At 36.5% G+C, this 18,968-nt stretch overlaps 1 protein-coding gene across 2 annotated transcripts; it reads right to left on the reverse strand.

The window, feature by feature from the left end:
• Nucleotides 1–458: 458 nt before the first annotated feature.
• SRT2 (sirtuin 2) lies at nucleotides 459–18,931 on the reverse strand. 2 transcript variants are annotated; one of them, XM_010270747.3, is made up of 11 exons: nucleotides 18,792–18,931; nucleotides 17,263–17,302; nucleotides 16,842–17,103; nucleotides 16,644–16,709; nucleotides 15,895–15,940; nucleotides 13,920–14,080; nucleotides 13,704–13,833; nucleotides 4,726–4,890; nucleotides 3,555–3,682; nucleotides 1,115–1,214; nucleotides 459–1,019 (listed from the first exon to the last, which is right to left on the reverse strand). In XM_010270747.3, exons 1-11 carry the CDS (start codon nucleotides 18,831–18,833, stop codon nucleotides 966–968), a joined length of 1,194 nt encoding a protein of 397 aa, XP_010269049.1. In that variant the 5' UTR covers nucleotides 18,834–18,931; the 3' UTR covers nucleotides 459–965. The 2 variants fall into 2 exon arrangements, with proteins under 2 accessions (XP_010269049.1, XP_010269050.1); XM_010270748.3 differs by lacking the exon at nucleotides 15,895–15,940 and having other exon boundaries at nucleotides 13,920–14,051.
• Between the last annotated feature and the right edge of the window lie 37 nt (nucleotides 18,932–18,968).

Genomic DNA, 18,968 nt, shown 5'->3' on the forward strand with positions numbered 1-18,968 from the left:
GGCTGAGACAGGCCATCCCAACACTTGGTGGCACACAAGCATCAGCCTTGGCAGGATAAATCTCCCCAGACTTATCCAACGGCTGTGAACATTTAAAACTAACATGAATCTCTATAAATGTCCAGTTTTAAGGTTTTACACAGAATTAAACCAAACAACATGAATCAAAACATGCACTTTATTTATTTCCACTAAATAACAAGTACATCAAATCAGATTGAAGCTAAGGGCATACATAAACTGTCTAACAACTACTGTATAAATGAAATGTAATATAATATATTTTCTTCTTTTATGAAATGAATTATAATAAGATAATGCTATGGAGTTTGCCCTGGTTTCTGAAAATGCAAAACCGTCTTTACCAAGCATTCAACCATAATTTCTCCTCACCCATTGATCTCTAAGTGCTCCCTCCTTGGAATTGGCAGAAACTGTATATGCTAGAAGGAAGGCAATTTAATAGATGAACTGATTGTACAATAAATTAGGTATGCATTCAAATACAAAAGCCCCAAACATGAACTACTTATGAATCCCCTAAGTACAACATGGAAAGACCAATTAATGTATAACATGAGTTTGGGGACAACAATTTTTTAACAGGACCTAGAAACTCAACAAAATCTTGCTTTCCTGACAGGAAGTCATTTCTTTCAAGGAACTGAGGAGTCTGCTTGATTATTATCCATGTAAATATTTCTGTTACATGTTTGAATTAATTTATAGTTTTTCTCCAGAACTCTATTTGACAATCACATGAACAAGTATTGGGTATCTGGCTGCATAGTGCTGTGGTTTCTCGGCAGCATCTAATTTTCAGACATTAAGAGTTTCCACAGTACTGAATACAACTGTTACAAAGTGATGCCTTCAGGACAGCAGTTGGTCAATGAATCTCCAGAATCTACAGCTAATTTTAAAGAGAAAAATATTCTTTCATTAATTGTACTTTACAATGCCTTTCATTGAAGAGTAGGTACAGAGAGGCATCCAACATCAAGCAGTCTCGGCAGTATCTGGAAGAACAATTAAAGGCACATAATGATCATTCTTTAAGCATACACAATCATTCACAGGATTGGATATTAAAATCGGATTTATAGGACCATACCTCTCCACACCGAGCATTTATTTTCAAAGGCACAAAACCATCAGCTCTTGTTACACCTATATTTACAATTGCAATGTTGGCACCTGCCTCATAAGCAGCTCTGTAGAATTTATTTTGAAGAATGAATCAGATTGAAAAAGTTTTTCATACAAGGATGACGAGAAATGGAAGACTAGATATTGATACAACCTTATGATTTAAAGTTTAACAAGAAATCATGCAAACCTATTTGTTGAAAGCCCTCAATCTAATGAAATTTCATAGAACAAATCTTGTACTGAACTAAGGACAATCTCAAACTCATATTGCTTGGACACATGGAGTGGTAACATCAAGGTTCTAAATATCAACACAGGATGTATCGGCCTGTATCATTGGGTGCTTTTATGTTTTTTTAGTTTTTTTTTTTCAAACCGGTTTAGGGGGGTCAGTTTAAGGCCCATCTACCCATGAACCAGGCCATACCCTGAAACACCTACTGTAAGGGTGTATCAGGGGATCACCAATACGCTATGTATTGGCTGATATGCCCCAATACCTTGCAGAACTTTAATCCTTGGGTTACATCCAGATAGGCAAGTGATTTGTGCAGTGTCAATTACACCTTCACTCTTTCTATAATATTTAACTGCAAATGAAACTTAGAAGACATAACTAGCATATTCAGGATCAATTGGCTTAGGGGATCAGAGAAGAAATAAGGGTCTCTTTCAAGGCTTCCCCTACTGAACATGATTGGTTCAGCATGATGAGAGGTGGACTCTTAGATTGTGTAGGATGGTTTGGAGATGGTAATAGAGGATTCATGGAGCTTCTGTCAACTTGTTATTGAAACTTGAGCCCTTGCATCCAAAGTGAACATCTCCTTCAGATGGAATCAGAGTCCAGAATCCAGAGACCCGCCAACTCTTGGGCTCATAGTATGGCAAAAAGTGGAGTGAGCAGATCTGAAATGTATTTTGGGGGCCACAACCCCAAGTAGTTGTTGTATGAACACGTACTTGATAATTTATAGCAAAGAAGAAACTAAACCATAAAAAATGAAGGAAAGAAAGAAGGAAGTAGTTGTTGTATGAACATGTACTTGATTTATGTGGTTTAGTCTGATGGCATACATCCACAGCAGAGGAGATTAATCCACTTCAAAGAAACCAGAATATGATACAAACATGAAACCCACCAACCTATCTTACATTCTCTCAAACCCAAACATCCTATATGTTGGATTAAATAAGCCCAATATACACAAGTCCAAATATATAATTTATTGACATAAATATCTCAATATTGCACTTCTTGCCTATTTCCAAGATAGCTAAAAACCAGTGTTTTAAAAGGCATGGGAGGCATATGCCTCCAGGCGAGGTGCCCCCAAAATGCCCTGAGGCGTATGCCAAAGGTGCTGGCACTCCTGAGGTGTACACCTCATACACTTTTTTCATGAGGTGTGCTAAAGGCGTATGCCTCATGCGCCTCATGCACACCTCATGTAAAAGGGCAGAAAAAAAGAAAAAAGAAAGGAAAAAAGGAAAGGAAAGGAAAGGAAAAGAGAGGGAAGGGAAGGGAAAGAAAAAGAAAGAAAGAGAACAAGAAAGAGAAAAAGAGAAAAGAAAAGGAATGGGAAGCAAAGAAAAGATAAGGGGAAAGAAAAATGAGATTCTTCTGCCTCTTCTTCCTCCTCGCCCCCCCCCCCCCCCCCCCCCCTCTTAAGGAGGCTTGCTCCTTGTGTTCGGGAGGCTTACGCCTCTCACGCTCTGAACTATGCCTCACACCTCTAGGTAGTGGGACGCCTTGCGTCACGCCTCCATGTTTTAAAACATTGCTAAAAACTTTTGATCAATTCCAATAAAAAAATAGCGTAGTGTGTTGGTTAGGAGTTGCCACAAAGGGAACACTGAATAATCAAAGATGCATCACTCTTAGGAAACTTTTTCTTTGTTTGCAAAAGAAAACTAAACTAAATATTTGATATCATTCTTTTCTTGCATAATTGTAATTTATGTTTTAACTTATTTATGAGATCGCATCAATATTTTAAATTTAGAAATTGATCAAAAAAATATCTTAAAGTAAAGAATATTTCTTTTTCTTATTGACTAGTTAGCACCTAGGCACTGACTAGTCATAGCATTGACTAGAATGGCCTAAATGACTAGTAATTGCTTCACCACATTGATAACACTGACTCCTTCACATCAATATGAAGAATTTCTATGAGATCATACTGTGTCCAAAATCTTCTAGTTGACAATACCAAGAAGGAAACCGTAGGTACACAGAAATATTATTCATATTCAAGAGGTGTCTTGGAAAAAGACAAACAATTTAGAATTATATTCACTTATTTTTTCAATTCTGTTTTCTTAGTAGCATGGGACATTTACAGATCTTATTATTTTTCTGTTAATACGAAAGGACAAAATGTTCAGCATATTCATACCTTACAAGTCGAAAAGCAGACATGGTCATCAATGATGATCCTAACACGAGTAGAGCATCACATTCTTTTGCAGCTTCCATTGCATTATCAGCTCTATCCTTGGGGACATTATCCCCAAAAAATACCACCTTCAAGATTCAGTTAGATAATAAGATAAAATCATCTTAACATTTTTTCTTTATATGTAATTTATTTAAGCATTATCAGTACACTCGTGAATTCCCTGAGCTTGAAAGGAAGGAACAGTGAGATGGTACACATGTTATAATGCCCATAATATACAAACACCATGCAGATCAATTACAAAGGGTGTTCACCTCTTGTAATGTAATTACTAAATGCTATGTCTCATACAGAAAATGCATAAATAAAAGAAGACAACAACACGTGTAGATTGCTTCTTTATTGTACTCATGTCAAGCTCAAAGGCAGGTTTGTTGCATTGCCTGGTATGCCACATGACTGAACATTTATCAGTTGGGAAGACTTGCCCTTCAGAGGCTTCTGAAATTGAAATTATCATATCATGAATACCAGATTTAATTAAACATGACATACCCATAATTGTAATGGAAGAGCTTTGCCACTTGGGTTAGATGTCTTTGGGATCTGACATCTATTTCAAATCAGAAAAAGATTGACAACTATTCAGTTTAATCTAGGCATATTTTTCGACCTTTTATGGAACACATGAAAAGATGTCCATCTGCTTCTTGTTGCTACACACAATATATCGGATAATATTTTAAGAAGATAAATTGAAGACCATGTCAAAAACGAACACTGCCAATACAGAAGTAATTATGCATATCATATAAGAAATCCGTTGCATATCAAAGCAGAAGCCAACTTCTTTGTCTTAATGGTGCTTGTTTTTATGTAATTATTCTTTCTTTATCTTTTCTATATTTACATGCCATCAATCCCACTATTGAATTTCCATGTAACAGTATAACCTCCCAATATGAAGTTCTAACTTCATCGACAACCTAACCTGGTTAGAGTTTACTGAGATATAATGATAAATTAAGAACCGATAATAAATGTCAATATCCAACATATATCAATCTTGTCAGTATAAAAGGAAACACCTTACGGGAAGTATAAAGATCAACAATTTAACATTACCACCAACTGCAAGCATTATCACAAAGGAAGGAGAAAAACTTACATCAGGTTTCAGTACTCCATTGCATTTTTGGCAGGTGGGAATACAAAAATCCTCCTCCCAAAATTTCTCATCAATCTCAATATCACCATCTGGCCTTTGCTTCATGCCAAAGCTCTGGTCTGATCCTGGGTTCCCACAGTCCAAACTTTCAATTGCCAAAGCCCACTGGAACAAGTCACATAATCCTCTCATGTACCATAATGAATCCCAAATACTCATTTCTTTAGGAAGTTTATGAGGTTGTTTACCTTACTGGTTTCATTTTCATTGTTCAAGGGTCAAAAAAAACATGAAAAACATTGAAGATTATCTAACAATAAAAGGTAACAAGAGCATGCAAAACTGCATTTTGACAGTTCTCCAAATGCTAACACATACACATGCATGATGAGATGAATAGAATCAAAGTTTCCATATGCAGCAAGGTTGTCATTGCAAGAGTTCAATGAAATACTTTAGCACAGCACCAATGCTGTCAGACTTGCAGCAGACAAGAAAATGGAATGGTCACTTGTAGACCTGTTCATGGGTCGGGTTCAGGCCAGGCTTTGTATATGTATCAACAGAATACACTCAGGCTCGAGCCCGAGCCCGGCCCACCGCCTAAGCCTTGAGCCCGAGCCTGGCCCTCATATGAAGCCCGAAGCCCAGGCCCGAGCCCGAGCCCAACCAGAAATTTGAAAACAGAAAACCTTTTCTTTTTCTATTCAATAAAAAGTGTTTTATTTATATTAAAAACCTTCAAAACTCAAAAATAATAAACATCTCACTATTACTTGGAAAAAAAGAGAAGAAGAACAAAGAAAAAATATTATATATATTATTTTTATTAAATAAAATAATATATTTTATTATTTAATATATAGTATCAAGTCGGCCTCGGGCTCGGGCCGAGTTTTTTTGAGAAAGCCCGAGCCCGGCCCAAAAAAAAGTCGAGCCCGGCACTTTAGGCCCGAGCCTGAGCCCGAGCCCACGGGCCTAAAATTATAACCAAGCCCGACTTAATAACGGGCCGGGCCAGGCCAGCCCGTCGGGCTACCCAACCCATGAACAGGTCTAAGTTGTGATCACCATCATTTAGCCCATTCAAGCTGTGATCACCATCATTTAACTAAGACCCGGAAAGGTCACCAGGTCACCAGTTCAACCATCCAATCCAAGTCCAAGTCTGACAACACTGGATAGGAGATATGCAATGTTGCTACCACGAGGTGAGGCTAGTATTGTTTGCTGGAATACAGCAGCCGAAGAAGTTTTGAGAAAGGCGGCATACTCTCTTCATCCGGCCCTACATATAGATGATTATAAAATAATATTACATGAATGGACTAGAATGCCCCTGATTAGTGATGGGACACCTAGACAAATAAAACAAATAAAACATTAAACAAGTTTAGGCCCAATAACTAAGAACTTAAGACACAAATATGACTAACATAAACACTAAAAACAGCCGAACCAACAAATATGATTTCACACCATCTCATTAATGATCTATTCTCTACTACCCTTGTCTAAAGTTTATTCATCAAGAGATTCTAATGCAGGAGCAAAAATAAGATGGTATGTTAGATACATGAAGACAAAAATGGGGAGATAAAAGCTTTAAATGGGATAACGACTTTTCATCACCATACATCTCCAAATACCTTGATTTTAGTATGATTTCAAAACTTGATTAATATTTACACAATGACCCAATGATCAAATGTCTAGAACGTTAATGACAGTCATGAAAATCTTAAGGATATGGTTGAATTTCCATGGTAAAGATTTAGATGTTATGATATTTGAATATTTTTTAGTCTATGCAGGACAACAATTATTTGTGATAGAATTATTGAAAACTTGCTATTTATTGAGAGGTTGGTTATTAGTATTTGTGTTGATTTTATGCTAATTATTCCTATTTAGATCTGGGTACTCACATGCATGTGTCTTTTCTTTATTACTTAAATGGGATAGTTTAGCCAACAATAATTTCATAAACAGGGATATTTTTGTAATTTGATTTCAGTTATAAGAAATTTATATAATGTCAGTGTCAAGTCGAAAGTTCAGAGAAAGAGGAAGAGAGAAACAAAAGAATGGTGGGTGTGACACCTTGTGTCAGTCGACACCATAAATGATATATTTAGATTAAAAAATAAAAGGACAAATCTGCCCTTCGTGTACAAAAGAAAGAGAGTACATAAAATAGATGTACAACAATGAAGAGTAAAAGTACAAAAGTAGCCTTATGGCTAGATCTTCTCACTATCTCCACACTCCCCCTCAAACTGATGCCTAGGAATAAGCATCAATTTGTCCATGAGAAATAGATGCCGAGCCCAAGTCATTGCTTTAGTCAACAGGTCTGATAGTTGGAGCCTGGAAGAGACATGAGGAAGAGATATAATACCCTCAAGAAGGAAATCGCGGATGAAGTGGCAATCAACTTCTATGTGTTTGGTTTGCTCATGGAAGATGGAGTTGGAAGCAATTTTAATTGCACTGACATTGTCTGCATAGAGAGGAATAGACGTTGATGGTTCATCAAGTATTTCAAGTAGAAGAGTCTGGAGCCATATGAGCATATCATCGACATAAAGGACTTCATCTTAAAGGGCTCACTAAGTAACTATTGTAGCTTAGCAATTCCTTTTGTATCATCCCCTGTAATGAGTATATCATCGACATAAAGAAGTAATATCGTTACCCCCTGCTTCCGCCTTAAGGTGAATAAAGAATAATCAGAAGAACTCTAGATAAAGCCAGCGTCAGTGATGACAAATCTGAACTTCTCAAACTAGGCTCTAGGAGCTTGCTTCAGGCCATAAAGTGACTTCTTCAGACGACAAACAAGTTGCAGGTCTGTACAATATCCAGGAGGGGGCTTCATATAGACTATTTCCTTCAACTCCCCATGGAGAAAAGCATTCTTGACGTCCATCTGATGGATTGTCCACTGTTTGGCTATAGATACAACCATCAAAAGTCGTACAGTGGTTATTTTAGCTACAAGAGCAAAGGTCTCCTCATAGTCTATCCCATATTCCTGTTTATAGCCTTGTGCAACCAACCTAGCCTTGTATCTGTCTAGGCTTCCATCAGATTTCTGTTTCACAAAGTAGACCCATTGACTTCCTATGAGAGATGTCTCAGGTGAAGCTTTGACCAAGTCCCAGGTGTCATTCTCAAGAAGGGCTCGAATCTCAGAATCCATGGCATCTTTCCAGTGTGGTTCTGCTACAACCTGCTGGTAAGATCTGGGAATGTTTGTGGTAGATAAAACAACAGAAAAGAAGCTATGGTCTGGTGAAAAACCATAACAGTCAGGTGGGCGAGAAATTCTAGAGGAACGACATAAAGTGGGTGCAGTGGGTTCAAGGGGAAGATCAGGTACACTTACTAAGGCAGTTGGAGTGACTGGGTCAACAACTGGTGGTGGAGCAGGGGGGTATTGAGACTGAAGAAGGTTGTTGCTTCCTGAAGTAGGTCTGAAGTTGTTGCGGAGGTTGCAATGGTATATCTGAGGTACCTGTAGATTCAAAACTGTGTAACAAGGAAATGAAAGGAGCTGGGAATTTTACAATATGTTCAATAAAGGATAGAATCTCAAGAAAAACTACACTACGATGGACCTGTAGATTCTAATACGACGGACCGAAGGATCATAGCAAAGGAACCCTTTATGTTCAGAGTTATACCCCATAAAGGCACACAAAGCTCCTTGTGTAGTTAACTTTGAGCGTTCATGAGGTGGAAGGTTCATAAAACAAGCACAACCAAAAACCCTGAGGGTACAGATTTATGAGATACACAGCAATGTTGGTCGCTTCCACCCAAAACCAAGAGGGTACATGAGAATCTTGTAAAAGTGTTCTGACTACACTCAAGATATGCCCATTCTTCCTTTCTACTACCCCGTTTTATTGTGGATTGCTTGGACAGGATTTTTGGGTTTGAATTCCATGTTGTTTTAAATAAATTTGGAAGTCCCCATCAGCATACTCTCCCTCTAAATCCAATTGTAGCACACATATCCGAGCATCAAATTGGGTAGTAACATAGGTATGAAAGTGTTTAAATACAATGTACACTTTAGATTTCTTTCGAAGAAATTAAACCCAAGTGAAATGGGTGCAGTCATCAATAAAGGTTACAAAGTACTTATATCCCAACCGTGAGACAATTGGATATGACCAGACATCACTATGTATTAAATAAAAAAGAATTGTAGCATGCTTAGAGTGAGAAGGAAAAGGTAAAATATGACTCTTACATAAACCACAAGTAATGCAATCTTTATTCACATTCTTAAAGGAAATAGTAGGAACAACTAAACTATCAGAAGAAAATAACTGGTCAAGTTTCTTAGAAAATGGATGGCCGAGGCGTTTATGCCACAAATGCCAATCATTTTTACAATTAAAAGATTCAAAGCCAGAAGCAGTAGAAAGCAAACACGAAGTATTAGCAGGTGCAGTCTTATTCTCTTCAAACATGCCTTGTTTGAAGGCATCTGAAGAAGGCATAAGGTCCCAAGTGTCATTCTCATGTAAAGCATGAATCTTTGCGTCCATGGCTTATTTCCAATGAGGGCTACTATTAGCTTCCTAGTAGGAGCGAGGAACATCTGTAGAGGTATCACTTATAGGAGCAGTGGTAAGATGATAATCTGAACCGAGAGGAAGGAGAGTCGCAGGCACAGGGGCTGGATCACGTAACCGCTTGCGAGAGAAAATGAGAAGGTCCTTCTTAATAGAAGGAGGTGGAGCATCCTATGAATCAAAGTTTGGAAAAATAGAAATAGATGGTGCAGACAGTCTAGCAATTTTAGCAAAAAAAGAAATGTGCTCAAGGAAAAGAACATTACATGATATACGAATGCGATAAATAGAGGGATCGTAACAAAGAAATCCTTTGTGGTCAGGACTATAACCACAAAGGCACACATGACAAACTGTGCAGACAATTTAGAGCGTTCACGAGAGGGAAGATGAACAAAGCACACACATCCAAAAACATGAAGCATAGATAAATCTGGAAAACGACCAAACAACTTCTGAAAGGTAGGCATATTACCAAGAACAGAGGAAGGAATATAGTTGATCAAAAACATAGTTGTACTGGCTGCCTCTACCCAAAAAGAAGGTGGAGTATGGGACTCCTGCAATAATGTCCTCACAACACTAAGGATATGTCCATTCTTGCGCTCAGCCACACCATTCTGCTGAGGGTATCTGGACAACTTCATTGCACTTGTATTCCATGATTCCTCAAATAAGACAAAAAATCTCCATCAGTGTATTCCCCCCCTAAATCCGAACAGAGAATACACACTTGTAATTGAAACCAAACCCATACCATAGCATGAAATAGTTTAAATGTTGGGAACACTTCAGACTTGTGGCGAAGAAAGTGTATCCATGTGTACCTGGTACAATCATCAATGGACAACACAAAATATTTGTATCCAATCCGAAAAGTGACAGATGTAGTCCAAACATCACTATGTATAAGCTTGAAGGGAGAGGTAGCATGCTCAAATATGTGAGGAAATGGTAAGGTACAACTCTTACTTAAGCAACAAGAAACATAAGATGTATCATATGTGTGCAAGGAAGGAACTCTATTCTTAATAAGACCTTAATCAAACAAAAATTTTAATTTTTCAACATGTAAATGACCCAAACGTTTATGCCATAAGTCCCAAACATTATTTCTATGACTCAGAAAGGAACTAGAAGTGGAGGAACTGAAATAAGCTAATGATGTTGTTGTTTGAGACTTCTCGAACTCCAATGCAAACAGACGCCCAACCTGCACCTCTTCCCTTTCACCTTCCCAATGTTTCAGTCCTGAATCAAACATCCATTATGAGAGAAGATGAGAATGTTACCTTCATCAACTAATTGGCCAATAGAAATCAAATTTGTAGTGAGATTAGGAACAAGAAGGGTCTTGGTAAGAGGGAAAGAAGTAGTGGGTGAAAGCTTAAGAGACAGATCACTACTACCAATAATGTTTAACTTTTCACCATTGGCAGTAACAAATGTTTGTGATGGGTTTCAGTAAGGTTACTTGGTTAGGGTAGGCTCCTGTCATGTGGTTGGTAGCTCCAAAGTCAATGATCCAAATATGAGAAAGAGAAGCACAATAACCGACTCACCAGGTAAGCCGATAGCAGAAAGAGCAAAAGTAGCAGATGTTACCAGTTATCAAATGTTTTCCTCAACCATAGATGCCAGAGAATCACCACTAGTAGTAGATTTCTTACTCCCATGTGCTACAATAGCAATGTCAATTCCATAGGTAGATCCTTCTAGTTTTATAGGAATAATATCGTCTCTATTGAAGGCCATTTCAACAAGAAAACAGCAGTCCAGGCACAAGGATATCAGAGACAACCAAATTCAGCAATCAAGAACTCAAGAAAATAGTCCAAAGAAGGCAAGTTTTTAAGACTGTTGAGTCTAAAACCTTTCAAATATGAATCTGAAATCTGAATCAAATAAATGGGAAGCAAGAAAACCCTAGGATGACACCAGATCTAGGGTTATAGGTTGATCGAGTCGGCTGCTTGAGAGAAAACAGTGATTTACCAAACATCAGGCGTCTTCTTCAAGAACAAGGAGGTATCTTGTGTTGATCGAAACAATCCATAAAAATCTCCAAACCAGAACCTGAGTGTAGGGTTAAGAAGAACTTGAGAAAACCCTTCAATCTGGAAAGAAAAACTCATATTGCAGGCTGATGTAGAAGGCCTGAAGTCCAAAAAATGCTGCAATCCATAAAAGGAAACTATATAGTGTTGCCGCCCCAAGAAGAAGATCAGAACTCCTTCGAAAACTTCACCAAACCAGATGTTATTTGTAGGTAGAATAGATCAGGTCTAGGCGACACCAGATCTGAAATCCAAAGCTATTGCAGTCCAAAAAAGGAAACTGTACAGTGTTGCTGCCCCAAGAAGAAGATCAGAACTCCTTCGAAAACTTCACCAAATCAGATACTGTTTGTAGGGAGAATAGATCAGGCCTAGGCGACATCAGATCTGAAGTTTGGCCTCGAACCAATGTCTCCCAAGAGAGATCTAATGAAATCTCTCCTGCTGGTTGCGCAAAGAAGACTGAACAGAAAAGGGTTGAACAAAACAGCCCTAATACGAGAGGATTACTACTTCTAGTGAGGTTCAAGAAAGAGGGAAAATAGATTAGAGAGCAACCTGCTCTGATACCATGTCAACACACAACACTCTTGGTCGAATAGAGAAAAGAACAAGAATAATCTTAGAGGTGTCAAGAATGAATTGACCCCCACCTCAAAGAGTATATATTAAAAGATATATACAATTACAAGAATGCCCATATAGGGCTGAAAGAGAAAAGAAGAATAAGATGTATAGGTAATATACAACAGGGACTATACTAATAAGATACATCAAGTTACATAGTCTCCACACTAGCCACTTTAAGTGGGAGGACACTTGTCACCTTAGGAAGGAAGAGTTTTATTTTCCCTCCTTAACCCATTTTAAGTGGGGTGACACTTGGCACCCTAAGAAGAGAGGAGTGGGGGGTTACTTAACCACCTCCCTCCTCTATATAGGAGAAGGGGCTAATGCCATTTTGTTGGCTAATACTAATTTATCTATAGGATTTCTAGCACTAAGAAACAAGTGGGAAGAGAAAAGAGAAGAAGATTGGTGTCGAGAGCATAAAAAAAGGAAGAGGAAGGTAGGGAATCTTGTTTTCTTCTTACACCCCTTCAATATGATACTCCTTGTGCCTCCCACAAGAGATTGAAGACTATATTCTTTCTATTCCTCTCACTCCTTTCTTTCTTCCCTTTTTTTTTTCTTTTCTTCCTTGTTCATATTGAAATACATGCAAGGAGATAATCATCTATAGCCTTGTCTATGAAACTTGGTTAATTATGGTTCCTTACTTCATTCTGACCTTGAAAATCATTACTTTATGTAAGGGAAACAACTATCTACAGCCTTGTTCATGAAACTACGCTGATTATGGTTCCTCATAGCATGATAATGCACATAACCACAATTTAAAGGGAATTTGCAGCCTTATTGATGAAATATGACTATTTATGATACCTATTTACTTGTTATGTATAAAAAGTTTGTTTATTTATATTCACTGGTTTTCTCTCAAACAAAGAGGGAATATATACCAAAATTTTCAAATGAAAATTCTGTAGAAAAATGCTACTTAGTTTAGTCTATTCATTTGTACTTCTGAATCAAAACCAAAATGTTTTCTCTACCCCTAGCAGAGATATAATTAAGGGAATATCTACATGATTTCCTGAATGGGACTTATCCAAACATCAAAAAACCCAGTTATTAGTTTAATTAGGTGAATTATGTTATGTGAGAAATTATACTATACATTTTTCACTAACACTTATTTAGTTTACAGATTGCTCTCTGTAAACACATAACATCCAATCAATCAAAATCTACTGGCAATTGGATAAATCAAGTTTGACATGCAAATGATAATGAAAAGTTGATAAGAAACGCAGATATGAGAAATTACATGTCTTTCCAAGAAAAAAGATTACATATATGTCTATTAGCTCCTTCCTAATGGATCATATGCCTACTTGCCATTTTGAGTTAGTAGCAAACTTGAAAAGAAATTGCAATGCATTTCTTTCTGTAAGAACTCAAATCGCCCATGCAAATTAGTCCAAGAACTAATATGTGATACTAGTACCTAATGAATAGGTCTAAATAATTTCAGTGGCACACCCTTTTCTGTTTCTAAATGAATACAAGAAAATAAAGCCTATCCTTTCTTGTGGTGCATGGGTTTGATCTTGTGCACTATTTTAAGATGGCATTCATATATACATTCCTTAAGCATTTGTAAAATTGCCACAATTAACAGGAATAAATCCACCAAAATTTTAAAACTTCCTTGTCCTGCAAGTGTAGGTAATAATATAGATACTTAACATGAAACAGAAAATACCTTTGGATTAAGGGCCTTCAATTGGTCCTGAAATAAGTGGCGGCACAAGGAGAACCCACATTCCAAACAAACTACAGAATAAACAGTGCCATGTAATTCAAGTGGGTTGCTACCAGCACGATGATGCAGCCTTACAAAGACGTCAAATAATTACTCCTATTAGATTCTATACAGATTTTCTGTCCTCAAGTAAAGGCTTTATGTTATAAACCTTACCTGTCAACATTCTGTGTAATCATAAAATTTACTCGACCAACTTTTTCTAGAGATGCTAATGCCATATGAGCTGCACCTGGCTGTGCAGCATTGAACCTTTTCCATCCTGCATAGCTTCTGGCCCAATACCGCCTACGAGTTCGGATTGACCGGATGAATTCCTGTTAGGAAGCACTCTCATGGGAATAGAAGTTTAGAAATAAAAATCTGAAGAAAGAAAAACCAGAACAATTATGAAAATGTATTGCCAAAACAATTTGCTCAATGCAGACAAAATTTAGAAAATTACTACCAAAATAAATTGCCAGAAGCCATCTTGGAAGAGACCAAATTTTTGAAGGCAGTGATCATCTTTATACAGCTAATTTCTTTCTCTAGTCTTGTTATTGAGATAGTTTCTCAGAAAACATCATCATCTAAGCCTTATCCCAACTATATGGGGTCGGTTACAAGGTTCCTGTTTCACCATTCAGCTCTGTTTAGTGCCGTATCCATTGTTAAATTATTAGCGCTTAAATCATTTCTTACTACTTCAGCCCATGTCCTTTTTATTTTCACCTAGCCCTTCTCAGAAACCAATTGGTCTAAATTCCAATGAATCAAGTCAGGAAAGAGGAATTCTATCAATGTTTTGATCATAAATCTTTGGTTTATCTTTGATTTTTCAATTAAGGTGTATATTAATTGCAAAGTCCTGCGGCTGTGGCATCAAGAGAAATGTGTAACTTGGAAAGAATGCATTTATTTCCTATCATTGAAAGCTAATCATAGAAAGGTCATAAATCTGCAATAACCGATTTATCTGTTGGTCTGGAAAATTCTCACTTCTGATTAAACTTTTATAAAAGCTTCCAGTGATGTAACATTCAGCTGATGTGCATGAAGTTAATTGATCCTTTCTAAAACTTATATTCTTTTCCATATTGATCCCTCATATAACTCTAAAGATCTTAAGTCCCTTAGCTTAATGCATTCATTGACAAGGTTAATGATCATTGTAAATGTTAACTTATATTTCTTTCTCTTTTTATGTAATTAGGTGCTTTTTTTTTGATAGGTAGGTGCATTGGAATATGGTAGTTTTTCATTTCTCAATTCTTTCCATTATTACTCCTTAGTAGGAGACACTTTCCAGTTTTTTCCAATAAAACCCCTAGAGCAGGATCCCAGGTAAGGGTCATTATGCATCATTATCATATACTACAGATAAAGCATATAAGGTTGGAAACACTTTAACCTTTCCAGCTCCCTTTCTTTATTTGTCCTTGTTAACCATTCAAAAATTGAATTGTTGATTATTGTTTTAAATTTCTATGTAACATTGAAAATTTTGGAACATTTTGGTGTTGGTAAACTACAATAAAATGTTAAACTTAATATTTAGTAAATTTATTTCAGCCAGATGTCAGAAAATTTGGAATCTTTTTAATAAATTTCTGAATATTTAAAAATTTTGTATTATAAATAACATAAATTTCAGTTGACCTAGTAAACAAGTTTATGCAACTCATGGATACCTTTCCCTACAGAGTACAGACAAAGGGGACCAATGCCAATTCCTTTTAGAATGTCTTTTCATGGGTCCCACCATGTCTGTAGAGCAAGGTATCCAAGAGTTACATAATGTTGTTGTTTACTAGATTTCGCCTAAACATTTTTAGTTGTATTTTCCCAGTATGCTGAAACATTTTAATGGTGTTTTTGATAGTCAAAATAATGAAACCTCATTTTATTTTGTTCAATCTGAACGATTGAAATAACCAAAATTTCAGTTCTTAAAAACCTTGATAATGATAATGAACTAAGAGAAGAACTAGAATATGCCATAGAAACCAACTCTCAAACATGAGTAATTCTGAAGCTGCTTACTTGGATGTTGTACTTGCAAGAAATCTTTCATGATATAAAATATTTGAAATTTCATTTTCAAAAAAGTGCAAGAGGAACAGTTTCTAAGCTCATGGCCTCAAATCACCTGATGTGTAATTGGTTTGAAACCTGAACTATAAGCTCCATTTGGACTGCAATAAAACAAAGTTATGTTACTGCTGTGTGGAAAGAAAGGCATTTTAGAACTGGAACACATTTGATGTTTAAAAAGATCGGTTAAGATGTTTAGATCACAAACTCTTAAAATTAATATTCTCAGGTTCTTATTGAGGTTGATTGTCTTAGTCTTTTTTACTGAATATTATTTTCTTTTAATCATGATTAAACTCAACCAAAACAAAAATACTAGGCCATAAAGGCCATTACCCAATACTAGTCCGGGCTATCCAGGGTCTTGAGAAGGGTGAACTGGACATGTACCTAATCTCTGCCTTATTTTGCATAGGCAGTTCCTCTCAGACTCAACCAAAATAACACTTGTCAAGGTTTTACTATTGCATCAGGCAATGACTCAACCAAAACATCAATCCTTTTTCTATTAATACTCATAAAAAATATGCTAAATTTTAACTGGATGAAATTAGCTTAAGAGCTGAACAAAGTTCATAGAAGAGATCAGTATGTAGAGAATAGAAATTTCTTGCCAAGAACTATCATTGTCTGTCAACACACTAACAATAAAGATTCAAATTGAAGCTAATTTGCATTAATTTCCATACTTGTAGACTCAGAGACATATGTTGCATATTCAACTCAAAAAGCAATCACTTCAATACAAGGGTAATAAAAAACTAGAGAAACAACATGGATTGGTATAAAGTGGAAATAGCAAACCTTCTATAATCAGGAATTCCACACTCTGTGCTTATTCCTGCTCCAGTCAGAACCATGAGATTGCTACTGCACCATAGCCAATATGCAGGAACTTATTTAGTGCACAACCAAATTCTTAAGAGCATGATAAACCATAAAACATTCCATGCCACTTGATCATAGAAATTAAAGGATTATAAGAAATATATGAAAATTAACCTTTGATCAATGAACTGATACAAAAGGTTGATATCTTTGATACTTGGAGGATCAGCCTCTGGAACCACCTTCTTGTCCCTCAAAAAATCAGTAGAAGTGTTATCTTTACTTCTTGATGTTATCCCAGGAACTGAGAGCTGGCATGATGTGTGGATAAGATTCACAAAGCCCTGAAAAGATCGGCCACTTCTTGACTTGATTGGTAGTCCTAATTTACTACTTGACTGAACTGTATCTGAGAAATTAAATGAGCTTGATGGCCCTGATATTTTTAAAATGTCATAATTGTGAAGTGGATTGTAAATTGACAATGCATGCAAGCATTTCCTTCCATCATTCTAAATTTTGTTATACTATGAGAAAAATGCATGCAAATATTGCAAAATGCTGGAAAACCCCATCACAATATGAAAAGACTTGCCTGTGTTCACTGCCCCCAGAACTTCCCTGGCACTTCTTAACTGCACGTTAAACATAGTAAAGGCTTTTACTATAATTATAAACAAGCGAAAACAGCTACAACTGTACAGTGCCAAATTTTCTAAATTCATATGAAATGGGAATAAATTAAAATGAGAAAAAATGAGAAAACAAAACCAATACTGCCTTTTTCTTTGAGCATTTGTAATTTAAAAATGAACATCACATTAAATATAACGGAAGTGTTCACCTAGCGCTTAAGATTGCAGAAATTTCTGTTACATTGTTGCTGCTTAGAAACAATAACTATTTTAATATCAAGGGTCACTTCAAAAAGGCTAGACTTGTTTTAGCTAAACTCCAAATGCTTAAAGCACAAGCTATGAACACTTCCATTAATTTTCAAGTATAGCAATGTAGAACAGACATATTTAGTAGTACCTTTGACATTTCATTTTGCCAATAGTCCGATTACATCTTGCTGCAACTACTTGTTAGCAATTACGCTACTTGCAAATGTGATATTAGTATATAATTATCATCAACAATTTCTTCCAAATAAAATTCGCTGTGCTAGAATATCCTCTTGCTCTTGAAATAAAATACAAGTACGACTTATTTGTTTTTTTTTTTCTTTTTCTGGTCAATATGTGATTCAACGGGGGAAAGAATATAATTAGAAGCATCAGGCTTATTGAAAGAGCTCAAAATCCTTGAGTATATCCTGCTTTTGACAGTTCACTAGAGATGGAGAGAATGCTTGTGTAACTTTAGATGCTTGTTCATTTGAAAGGTTGTTGGTACTTTCTCCCATGCCCAACAAAAAATAAAAGTTTAACCAGTGGTGTGGACTTCTTGAATTAGTGACACTTAACATTTTCACAATGATAACCTGGTGCACTGGCAAGACTCACACAAATAACAAAAAGGCACTTCGTGCGCAATGGAAGTTCCCCATTTCCAACATTTCAAGTTATTTTCTGTACAGATTTCTTAAGATTGGGGAACCAGAAATAACGACATTGGATCACCATCAATCTTGCCAATAATTCTACCATCCAATAGATAGATGCACAGCACATATACATGATTCTGCATATACGAATAATTTTTGTTTTGTTTAATTGGATTCAACTTTCTATTTGCAGGAAATTATTCTAATCTGAGGGAACTCTTCCTCCGCCAAGCACAGCTCGACTGTCTAGAAGAATTGCATCACTCCTTCTGTAGATTCTAATATTCATAATGGTCTTCCATTGCACATTTAAAAAAACGAAAACTCCGATTTCCACCAAGTCTATGCAGTTCCTTGCAGTCCACTACTGATAATATGTACATACCCAACTTTATATTTTTGCTGGGATTTCCAATTCCAGAAGAAAAACAATACAGCAGCATCTAATTACACTGTGAGAATCTTTAGTAGCACTATTCCTAGAATGCTTTTAAGTCAATTTTGTGTTAATTCTTTATGTTCATCTACGAGACAGATTGAGAGAGAGAGAGAGAGAGAGAGATTTTCAAACTTACAGTTTTGAATTGTCGCCAAGGTACTCGCATCATCAAAGCCATTTTTCTTCCACTTTCTTCTTGAGGTCTAAATCGTCTCTGAGCTGAGAATTTGTCTGCTTTCTTCCTTTATTTCTTTGGGTTCTGAAAAGTGAAGACAACTCCATGGACACGTTGCGATGTTTCTCGCCATTTATA

Source organism: Nelumbo nucifera, chromosome 1, assembly GCF_055504915.1.
Source record: "Nelumbo nucifera cultivar China Antique chromosome 1, China Antique-T2T, whole genome shotgun sequence".
NCBI lineage: Eukaryota > Viridiplantae > Streptophyta > Magnoliopsida > Proteales > Nelumbonaceae > Nelumbo > Nelumbo nucifera.

What these genes read in the sequence shown, in the direction of transcription:
- SRT2 (XM_010270747.3), bottom strand. Translation starts at nt 18,833, where the DNA reads ATGGCTTTGATGATGCGAGTACCTTGGCGACAATTCAAAACT. An exon ending in CTTGGCGACAATTCAAAACT is followed by an intron (nt 17,303 to 18,791) that starts GTAAGTTTGAAA and finishes TTTAACGTGCAG; the next exon opens with TTAAGAAGTGCCAGGGAAGT. An exon ending in ATGGAGTACTGAAACCTGAT is followed by an intron (nt 3,683 to 4,725) that starts GTAAGTTTTTCT and finishes TGAATCTTGAAG; the next exon opens with GTGGTATTTTTTGGGGATAA.